We start from the raw sequence: 11,857 nt of genomic DNA, 5'->3' as shown, positions 1-11,857 counted from the left end.
TTAATTAGACTTGTGTGACTCATTTATGTATCACATCAGCACATAACAGAATTTTTGACAGAAAGAATTACATTGATTTGAGACACTTACTTGAAGGACTACATTGATCAATTTTCAATTTTATGGGCCATTTTGATGTCATGGATCAATTTCAAATACCGTAGTGTGAGGAAAAAATCACTTATGTGGCCCATTTATGTGCCACATCAACACTTAACAGATTTCTTAACATAATTGTGACGGAATGACCACATTGATTTTCGACACCTATTTTCAGGGACTATATTGATTGATTTTCAATTTCAGAGATCATCTTTATTGTTAGGGTCAATTTCAGGGACTATTTGGATTAAAACCCCAATTATTTTTTACGAATGAAACATAAAATCGACGTTTCAGAAACTTCACAGAATGTAAGACTTCGTACTTTTCATTGTTTTAGTAATTTCAACGACATTGGAAATTATTTAAGCCTGCTTTTGCTTCCAAAATACATGCGTTATTTAAGCTATAAGCTCGTGTTATTTAAGCTTTTCTAATGTACTTGTGGATATTTATGGGTTCTGATAACTCTGTTTGCGATTCTCCAAATGCCTGCTTAGGAAGCAAAAGCAGGCTTACGGGAACCCAGGAATAGCTTAAATAACTTTTCTATTTTATACTACAAGTCATAGAAGTCAGATCATGCAGACACAAGAGCTAGAGTCTACTCAGTTTGATAGGAGGCCTTTCTTTCTTCCCAAATACCTACTTGTGATTATCCAGGGTGAATCGCAGGGTTCCAGTAAAAGCTCCAATCAAAGAGGTACTACCTTCAAAGCAACTCCAGCATGGGAGCCCTCCCCCTAGGCTATTCACTATTCAATCCACCCAATGAACAGTAACTGCCCTTAATAAACAGTAACAGTCTTTTGCATCTCCACCCCTACACTGAATAGCTCTGGCAATTAGCAATAAAATATTACTATTTTTTTATTTATAAAATAATACAAAATAATTTTATTTGTAATTTCAGATAAGATTTTTAATCATTATCTGAAAAGACAATTATTGGTGATGGATTTCCGATAAGATTTTTAATTGTTCTCGTTGCCCCACGTGTCATTATTTGAAAATACAATTATTGGTGATGGATTTCCGATAAGATATTTAACCAATCACGTCGCGCCACATGTCACAATCTATTTACAATCTTTGAGGATAGATTTCAGTAAGATTTTTAACGAATAACGGCATGCCACGTGGCATTATCTACAACCTAATCATTTCTGAATCCTCCATATAATCCACCATCCATCCTCACAAATCTCACACCAATTTTCTCAATATCTCTATCATTTTTCATAGTTTCTGCTTCCTTCTTCACCAAAATCAAAATCTATATCATTATTCATAGTTTCTGCTTTCTTCTTACAATGTCTTCTTCTTCCTCAAGGATGATGTGGGAAATTGATCAGCAAGAGGAAGAATTGTTTAACCAATCAGAAGGAATGTCCAATCTCCAGGTGGCCCAAAATAAAATGGAAGATGATGAGGAGCGTAGAAGGAGATGACGAAGTAAGAATGGCCAGAACCTCACATTCCCGTTGGGTCATCCAAGTTGTGGCTCAAATCTGTAGGCCCAGTTGTTCCGCAAACCTTGATAGAAGCAGGCAACGATGAGGTACGGAACTCTTGGACAATTATTTTGTCCGTAACAATGCATTCCCTGATACGTACTTTAGACGTCGCTATAGAATGGAACGACATTTGTTCAACAAAATCATGATTGCTGTTTGCAACTATGATTCTTACTTTATGCAAAAGAAGGATGCTTTTGGTGCTATGGGTCTCCTTCCTAAACAAAAAATTATTGTTGCCTTGCGGATGCTTGCATATGGAGCATCTGCAGACCAAGTGGACGAGATAGCGAGAATGGGGAAATCAACCATCCTTGAGTCCCTGATGAGGTTTTGCGGAGCAATCTAATCTATCTACACTGCAGAAAACCTCCGGAAACCTACTGAGATGGACTTGCAACGGCTTCTGAAGAAGGGCGAGATGCGAGGTTTTCCTAGGATGATTGGAAGCATCGATTGTATGCACTAGACATGGAAAAACTGTCCAAGTGCATGGCAAGGCACTTATAGGGATAGAAAATGAGCAAAAAATATCATTTTGGAGGTGGTGGCATCTTTTGATACATGGATTTGGCACGCATTTTTTGGGATTCTAGGAGCTCAAAATGACCTCAATGTCCTTGCCCAATCCCTAATGTTCAACAAAGTCCTGTAAGGAAATGCACTAAAAGTCACGTACTGGGTCAACGGACGTCAGTACGACAGGCCATACTACCTAGCAGACAACATTTACCCAACGTGGTCAACGTTTGTCAAAACAATGCCACGACCACGAAGTGCAAAGGAAAAACATTTTGCAAGCTGTCAAGAGGGGTGCAGGAAGGATGTGGAACATTGTTTTGGTATCCTCCAAGCTCGATGGGCGATTGTCAGGGGTGCTGCCAGAATGTTTGATGTAGAGTCGCTTCGATCCATCATGATGATGTGCATCATTCTTCACAACATGATTGTGGAAGATGAGTACGATTATGATGCCATTGATGAATATGAGCCAGACACGATGAACAATTCCAAAACACAAATATATTATGCTCATGACTCCACTGAAGAACCCGTGCAACATGAGCCATTAGAAAGGGATGGACGTTACAATGAAAGACTCATTCAATGATATAATGCACTTCAAAGGCCATATATGCACAATGCCCAGCAAATTGACTTGATAGAGCACCAGTGACAATTGAAACAAGCTCAAGATACTTAAGTTCATTTAGTGTGTTTGTTTTTATTTGGTGTGTTTATTTAATTTTTATTTAGTGTGTTTGTTTTTATTTGGTGTGTTTATTTAATTTTATTTGGTGTGTTTTTTTTAGTTCATTTAGTGAGTTTTTTTTTTATTTGGTATATTTATGTAATTTTATTTGGTGTGTTTATGTCATTTGAATAAAGATTCTTTTAGTATAAATAAATTACCAAATTAAATAAATTTACTCTCACTTTAAATAAAGTACTAAATTCAATAAATTGGAAACAACATAAAGTACTCTATTCAATAAATAATAAATTACAACCCAAAGTACTTTATTCATCATCACTTAACCAATTTGTGGTGCTAGGATGATCTTCTCTTGTTGTGCTAGGACCATCTCCTCTTGCTTTCGCTTCTCTTGCGCGTCTCCTTTGCACAACATCCTCTTTCTCCGACTTCCAAAAATATTTAGAATTTGGAGATTTCCCTTCTAAAGGCGTGTTCATAATGTCACTATCTCGTTGAGCCATTCTTTCTTCTCTAACAGGTTTCCTTTCTTGGCTAAGTAGCTCTCTTTCTCTCTCATTAGTTTAAAATGCTCTCTGAACAGCTACAACTTTTGCCTCCTCTCTAGCCTTATCAGCCTCAAATTTCACCATTTCCCGCGCCAAAGTCAATTCACCTTGGCGAGCAAGTTCTTCCATGTACTTTGCATAATCATTCTTGGAAGCATTCCCTTTTCTCTTTGAAGCCTTCTTACCTTGAGGCCTAATTGGATAACGGGTCGAACCCGTCGCTTGTTCAGGGAAGGGCGTTTCGAGCACTTCTTCTGCATCATCTTCATGAATATGCGAGCCATGATCGGGTGTAGAGTGTAGAGGGGTACTATTCATAAAAACTTCTGGACCGACAGGCACAACTTTGAATTTAGGACAATTTTTAACAATATTCCAACATTCCCACCGGGTGAATGATTTATTTTTGGTTTTGGTTTTGGCACTATACCAAGCTTGTGCTTGAAGTTCCTACACAATGCGGGAGAAGAAATAATTATAATGAAAGTAGGTAACAAATAAATAATACAAACAAATAATTATAATGAAAGTAGGTAACAAATAAATAATACAAACAAATAATTATAATCAAATTAGATAACAAATAAATAATACAAACAAATAATTATAATCAAAGTAGGTAACAAATAAATAATACAAACAAATAATTATAATCAAATTAGGTAACAAATAAATAATACAAACAAATAATTGTAATCAAAGTAGCTAACAAATTAATAAATTGTTACCTGATCTGCTAAATTTTCCCCACTTCGAATATTACCACTAGCTTGTGTCAAGGCGTCTCTCCACGTACTAAACGATTGGCTAAGTAATTTCCAACGACTGGACATCGATTCTTTGGTTCTTTTCCCACCCATTTTCTCAAGAAAATTGGTATGAATAAGACTCCACATTTCTCACAACTGCATCTCATTACCTGTAACTGAAATATGAGTAACTTCAACCCAGCTAGTACACAACGCAACATCTTCAAAAAGCGACCAATTCATACCTGCATCAGTAGTCATTTTGTTGAAAAAAATTGGATTGAAACTTTGAGAGAAAGATAGGAATGTGTTGAAAGTAGTTGAGAAAATATGAAATTGTGGTGTAAGGTAGATGATAATGAGAAGGTATTTATAGAAAAGTAAAAAAAAAAAAATTTCAAATTTTTCAAATTTTTTTTCGGATTTTTTACAATTTTTTTTTAATTTTTATTCAACTAATTAATCTCTGCCGTTGGATTTAAAAAAAAATTGAATTCCAACACTCCAGATTGTGCCATGTGGCACAACGGTAACTTTTCTTAATTTTAAAACTAATTTTTTTTATAAAGGATAATAATTATCAATCGTTGATCTCAGATCCAATGATTGATATTAAATAAGATTTTTTTTTTTACCGTTGCAAATCAGACTGTCAACATTATCTAGCCGTTGAGATCCAACGGACCATGGGAAGCCACGTGGCTTCCCAACGGTAACTTTGCGAAACTGCGACGCGAGCCCCAGTCACTGAAAACATGTCGGGTGACACGCCCCTCGCACACGGGTGAGATGCACGCGCCTAACAGAAAAAAATGGGCCGACGCTTGGATGACATCAACTCTGCGTCAGACCCAATTCAGGCTCGCAGGCTGACAATTCCTCACAGGCCTGGTGCTCAGGCCTGCACTGTCCCTCGGGCTCCCACATGCTGGAGTCGATAGGCCGGGCTCTAGGGCCCTGTTTGCTGGCCTATCCCCCAAGCAACAACCCACCGTGGAGTTGCTCTCAATGGATTAGTTTGATCCAAATCTTGATGAGATTATCCGTGTGCTTTATTTTTCTTTTCCATTTTGATGAGCTTATCGAGTGTATTAAGACTATTTTTAATTAAAAAGCAAATGTGTAGTGTATTAAGTATGTTGGGTTATTCAACAATATATCATGGAGGCTGAAATGCTTATGTGAGTCTTCCCAACTCGAAATGGTGGAGTGCCGTATGTCGGAAATGTTAATGTAATAAGCCTTACAAGAATGTATGAAACAACAATTTGAGAGTGAAAACAACTTAAACTTGTCTTCGGGGCTTTAGCTTTTCATTCCATTTTGTAAACCGTTGTATGGTACATCTTTCCCAGCCTTTCTCTATCCTTCTTCTCTATTTGGTTATCAAGTGAAAGTTAAGACATGGGAAATGTCAACCATTCGAAATTTCGGGTTTCAAATTGCGTCGGGCCAAGTTCGTTGAGTTTCAAATTGGGCACCTTCATATTATTACCATAAACCCTACATGATGTAGGTTAAGCTTGATTTGATTTGTAAATGCACTTTTGAGTTCGGTTGTAAAAGGACCGTGCACCGAACGATCCTAAAGGACCTAAATCGAACCTAAATCGATCCGGTGGTTGCCTTTAGTTTTATAGAACCTAAATCGAACCTAAATAGTTTACATTTTACATGCAACACAATTAAAAACTTGGTGGATTTACATTTATATGTGGAAGCGGATCTATGGCACTATTCTTTTTTACACAAGTTTTTGTGAAATACAATGTATTTTGACAAACCGAACTATCTATATATCTTCTGCAAAAGATAGACAAATTCAAAACCATTAAAACATTCATTTGTAGTAAAAAAAATAGACAAGCATGGGTGTACAATGAAATCTTAAACATTAAATCTGACGGTCATATGATTTCAGATTTGGATGGTTTTTTATAAACATGGTTTGAGGGAAGGCCTAAAAGATTGACATTTTGGATTGTTGAAATACATTACGAAGTGTACCCCACAAAAACTTGTGTCAAAAGTTGAGTAAAAAAAATGTTGTCACGAATCCGTCCCATATATATATTGTGTGTGTGTGTGTGAAATGAATGGAAAACATTGCAGAAACAAACCAAATGGAAATGAGTGTTTTAGGGCTGATTGATTAGCTTGCAAGCAACGATATAATACAAGAGAAACAAATGAAATTTCTTTAATATTAGTTAGCATCAGAAAACACATCCCTCTGTCTCAACACATCTCTGTCTCAGGTGTGCTTCACCTATCTATCAGTATCTGATCGAAACACAAAAACCATTTCACTGATGGAGGATTAAATGAAGGCCTTCTGCAAGAGATACCCCAAGAGTTTTACATCACAATACCAACTTACATGTTCAGAACCGTGAATCAGTGAATCAATGTACAAGTTTCAAAAGAAATCTACCATAGTTTCTCATCACCCTACATATCTGAGTTCTTGTTAAGACCAGAGCAATCTCTTTCTTCTTCAAGGCACACATCCTACCATATATATTTTTATAGTTCTTACTCTCATTTTCCTACACAGTACAAAACATAAATCCTAAATCATTCATTAATCTTGAAAGCAAACTTTACATAAACGAGCCTCCGCTCTGCTGCTCAGATCACTCCATCTACGAATCGTCAAGCGAGACGACCTTCTTCTTCTTCTTCTTGGTTTCCCACAACGCATTCACACAAGCATCCACCATCTGCTTCTGCGATTCCATTACCAGCTGATTTTGCTTCATCTCCATCTTCATTCTCATCTTCGCCATCTCCCCGGCCATCTCCATCTTCCTCTTCTCCATCTTCACAAACACTTCTCCCAAAAACTCTATCGAAGACGCCATCGCTTCAATCGGATCATCCGTCCCTTTCCCAGATGAACTCCCACCTAAATCTTCCATACCGACGCCATTAGAATGCAAACTCCCTTTGAATTTCTGATTAAATCTGCTCCCTGAACCAACTCCATTGCTGCCACTACGCTTCGAGATAAGCTTGGGATTAAACTTGTCGTTACTTTTACCGTAACTCTTGCTCCTAAAATCTGAAGGCCAGAAATTCCTATCCCCCAATGATTTTACAGGAAACCCACTACCACCATCACTTCCTCGACTACCATATCGATCAAAACCAGCTGAAAGTCCTGAATTCGGACCTCGAACAAGATTTTTGACCCGAAACCCACCTCCGAATCCGGAACCTTTTGAGGTTGTCTCATATGGGTCACTCAAATTTGGATCAGAATCAGCTAAATACCTGAAACTTTCATCATTTCTGGCCCGAAACCCACCTCCATATTCAACAGCGATGCGGTTTTCCGGATCTGGGTTGGACCCGAAAACCAAAGGAGAGTCGCATTCCAAGTCGATCATAGGCTGAAACAGATCAAAGGAGGAAAAAAAGGGTGCCGGACCTGGATGAGTGGAAGCGCGCTCTTTCTCAGTCCGAAAGCGCCTCCGGAGCTTCTCCATCTTGTGACGGCACTGTATGGCGGTCTTGGGGGGAGAGACGAGGGGGCATTGGTCGTTGACGGAGGACGCAACGGAGTCCCAGTCGGCAGATTTGAGGTTGGATCGGCCGAGAGCTAACCATCGGTCCTTGTAGAGGGAGATGAGGGCGTGGGACTCGTCGTGGGTCCAGCAGGGTGGTGGGAACTTGCGGGGTTTGGGTTCGGTGGGTGAGGCCATGGTGGGTATGAGTGTGGGTTCGGGTGTAGGATAAGGAGGAGGAAGAGGGAGGGGTGTAGGTTAGGAGAGGAATGATGGAGGAGGTGGTGGTTGTGGAGGGCATTGTAGTATTAATTTGGGGGGAGAGAGGGTGGGTGTGATTGGGTAATGCTAATGTGCGCAGGTGGAAGCAGGATGCAGTCTCTGTCGAGGGGCTACTCCGCCTACTGGGTGAGCCAGCCAGCCCACTACTGTCTAGTGCATAGGCGGTGGTGCCTCTCTCTCTCTCTCTCTCTCTCTCTCTCTCTCTGACTTTAAACCACCTCTTTCTGCTCACTCCTCTCTCTCACTTGAATTAGTTTGGGCCTTGAGCTGGGCCTGAAAAAGCAGTAAGATTTGAAATTAGGAGGTTAAAAAGATAAAAAACAGGGATTGAACCCGACGTGAATCGAACACGCAACCTTCTGATCTGGAGTCAGACGCGCTACCATTGCGCCACGGATCCGATGCTGATAGTTCCTTGCACATCCTAATATATACTAGTTCCGTGGGATGAAAATCCTCTTCCAACCCTCCTTGTAAGAATCTTAGAGATCAATTCATCTCAACCGTTCATCGTACAATCAGATTTCATTAGGTACTATTTATATTCAATTTTAAATAAAAAAATCAAAATAATTTCTAGCCTCAAGATGACTAATGAACGAATAGGATAAACTGATCCTTAGGATCCTCACCAATAAGGATTCGGATAGGATCCTATTCCATTTCTCTATTATAGTAATTTCCCTTGTTTTGGGTGAATGTTCTTGTAGTATTTTGTTTCCTTTTGCAACAATGCAATTGTAAATGGATAATGTTATGGAGACCAAATTTACAAATTAAATTATGTGTCACCAATAAGAAATAAGCACATAAATCAATATTACGTAATAATCTAATCATCAACTTCCACATCATTTGATTTATAATTTAAAATTTTGGTCTCTCTAACATTACTCATTTTAAACTATCATAGCCAACGTTTAGAATAATTCAAATTAAGGTGAAAGTTGGCGGGCGCATTTTATTATCAACTGCCTAGTCTACACGTGTATATTTGCTTCCTTTAATACAAATAGGTTTGAGATTTTGATACGAGTTTTTGGTACGTTAACTACAATGGAATATGAAGTTACTCAACTTCTCCCCAATGAGCTCCAAAGTTTGCATACCCCCTCACTGAAGGAATACAAATGGACGTTGTATCTTTCGAACTATGCTACTGAAGGGCACAAGGTACAAGTAGAAGCCATTTTTTTCAATACAAGCTAGGGTTAACTGGTAACCGGAACCGGAATCCCATCTCCAGTATTCATGTCAATTCTTAATTTCAGATTGTGCTCTTTTTGTCATAAACACCATCCTGCTTCATGTGTCAATTTTTGCCAAGAATGGTTGCAGCTAGTCATTTATTTGCCATGCTCGACATAACAATTTACGTGATAACATAACACACTACGATCACTAGAAAAGAAGAAAATATTTCTCAGATTTTACAAGTAAGAACATAAAATTATCTCCAAGAAGCAACAAATCGATGAAGTTATAAAAGCTTACGCTGCAGAACTGCCATTGACCTGAATATCATTGTTAGATTGGGTAAACATTCAAAATAGTCCCTGAGATTGGCATGATCAATAGAATTGGTTCCTAAAATTGAAAATCAATAGAAATAGTCCCTGACATTGTCCACCATCCATGATTTTGGTCTTTCCGTTAAAAACTCTTTGGGCAATTTTCAAAGCTTCGTAACTCAATCGATTCTTAACCAAATTCGACCCATAATATATCAAAATGAAGATAAGAAAGTGTAGAACAAGATTATACCTATTTGGAAGCCTAATGATTGCCAGAGATGGCCGGAAAATAGTCTGAAAGGTGACTGGTCCGCGGGAAAACTGGAAAACTCGCCGAAAACTAGGTAAATTTTAAATGTTCATAACTTCTTCAATGCTCAACAAAATCGAGTGATTCAAAAACGAAAAGCATACTTCTCGACGAGACGAAGAGAATGACATCTTTCTTGACTAATAACTCGTCGTGGTTTGGCTGGAAAACTGCTCGAAAGTGGCTAATTTGAAAATGGTTAGCCACTTTCGAGCCGTTGTCCGACCAAACCACGGCAAGTTAGTCTTCGAAAAATATACCATTCTCTTCGTCTCATCAAGTAGTATGATTTTCGTTTTTGAATCACTTGATTTCGTTGAGTATTGAAGAAGTTATGAACGTTTTCCTGCAAGTTTTCCAATTTTCCAGTTTTCCCACGAACCAGTTACCTTTCAGGCTATTTTCCGGTCATCTCTGGCAACCATTAGGCTTCCAAATATGTATAATCTTGTTTTACACTTTCCTATCTTCATTTTGATATACTATAGGTCGAATTTGGTTAAGAAACGATTGAGTTATAAAGCTTTGAAAATTGCTCAAAGAGTGTTTAACGGAAGGACCAAAATCATGGATAGTGGACAATCTCAGGGACTATTTCTATTGATCATGCAAATCTCATGAACTATTTTGGATGTTTACCCTTGTTAGATTTTAACCTGTCATTCCTCGACCAATATGTTATCCAACTGACCCATGTAACGAAAAACCCTGCATGACGCACAGCTCTGATAATGGGGGATCTGTGCCCCCATCCTGCTAATTATTGTCTGTCTACCAGGTTTGTTATGAGGGTTAAGAACTTCACACAATTTGACAAGCTCTTTTGGGTCCATTGGATTGTCTCCGGTAGCCCCAGCAGCACTAAGGAAACCAATAGCTTCCTCTACTCTCTCTGCAAATTCCATGTACCTATCCTCGGCCAGGTAAAATTTACTCAGCAGAATAAACCTCGTCAATGTGTATGCTTATTACTCAAGTATTTTTTCACACCAACAATTTCTACGAGGGCACGAGAATAGAGAATCTGGGTCACGTAAAAATGGTAGCCAAGGACACGAGAGCTTTAATTATACAAGAAGGACCAAATCTTGGCAATCTGTTGCACGCTCCAGAACATGAAGAGTGTAACTGACAACATTTTAGACTACTGATATGGTGCTTGACGTGTATGTAGCTTTCTGGGTCAGATGGAGATGCAAGATGCCTACAAGTGCTGGCTAATTGCCAGATAGCCAAAAGATATGTTGCAAGTGTTCCAACATGAAAATCAAGATATGATTTATAACAGATACCTGTTTCCTTGCTCACTATGCTCTACAAAGTCCAGATTCCAATCTGAGACTCTGCATGGCAGCACACCCACCAATGGCAAATGCTCTAAGGAGATTCAGTGTGCCAACAGATTGGAGGTACGCTCTGAGTAACCTTTGTGGATCAGGTCTTTTAGATTTCTCATCGAAAGCATCACCGTTGACATTGTTTCTCTGATAACTTGGGAGTTTCACGCCATCTCTAACCTCAAATGGTTCAGACCTAGGCTTTGCAAACTGGCCGGCCACTCTTCCAACCTGTCATGTAAAGCAAATATCAGATTCTGTAAGTGACGTTGCATATGCTGGATTATCGGGGCCTGTCTAGTGACAGAACCCAAAGTTAAACATAGTGAAGCAACTTAGAATTTGGCCATCATGTGAAGGGTTGGACGTAAGTAATAAGATACTTATACTAAATCAAGTAGAGGCCTCCTCCATACACAAACAAGCAGAAACTACCTGATCAACTGAGTCTGAGGGAAGTTCAACTTGCCTGGTGTTCCTTTTTCAAATAAGTGTATGGGAGATAGAAACCGGAAATGCCTCCTTTCAAAAACTACTATGCATGAGACAAACAGCACAAAAACAAATCAGTAGTTCAAGGAAATGCCAAAACAATGTTACAGTAGAATTCTTGGACCATATATTAGATCCAGTGGCAAGTTTCCTCATAAAAACAAAATAAGACAACCTAAACATAGGCTTTCCATGTTATTAGAAGTAGGAAACTGGGAATGTGGGTTTGCACAAGGGAGTGACATCCTAGCAAACACAGTACTAGTTTCTAATGACAAGGC

The 11,857-nt window shown here is 38.8% G+C and overlaps 1 protein-coding gene and 1 non-coding gene across 2 annotated transcripts; both read right to left on the bottom strand.

Annotated features, from left to right (window-relative positions):
* Positions 1–6,421: 6,421 nt before the first annotated feature.
* Positions 6,422–8,116, bottom strand: LOC126627474 (protein FIP2-like). Its single transcript, XM_050297037.1, has one exon. The coding sequence runs from the start codon at positions 7,837–7,839 to the stop codon at positions 6,778–6,780; it is 1,062 nt and encodes a 353-aa protein (XP_050152994.1). The 5' UTR covers positions 7,840–8,116; the 3' UTR covers positions 6,422–6,777.
* Positions 8,117–8,251: 135 nt separating this feature from the next.
* On the bottom strand, positions 8,252–8,323 carry TRNAW-CCA (transfer RNA tryptophan (anticodon CCA)). The gene has a single exon. It is a non-coding gene; the product is annotated as a tRNA-Trp (tRNA).
* Positions 8,324–11,857: the final 3,534 nt, after the last annotated feature.

Source organism: Malus sylvestris, chromosome 6 (genome assembly GCF_916048215.2).
Source record: "Malus sylvestris chromosome 6, drMalSylv7.2, whole genome shotgun sequence".
Taxonomy (NCBI): Eukaryota; Viridiplantae; Streptophyta; class Magnoliopsida; order Rosales; family Rosaceae; genus Malus; species Malus sylvestris.
Note: the sequence above shows the minus strand (reverse complement) of the source record. Positions and strands in the feature narration are given on the sequence as shown.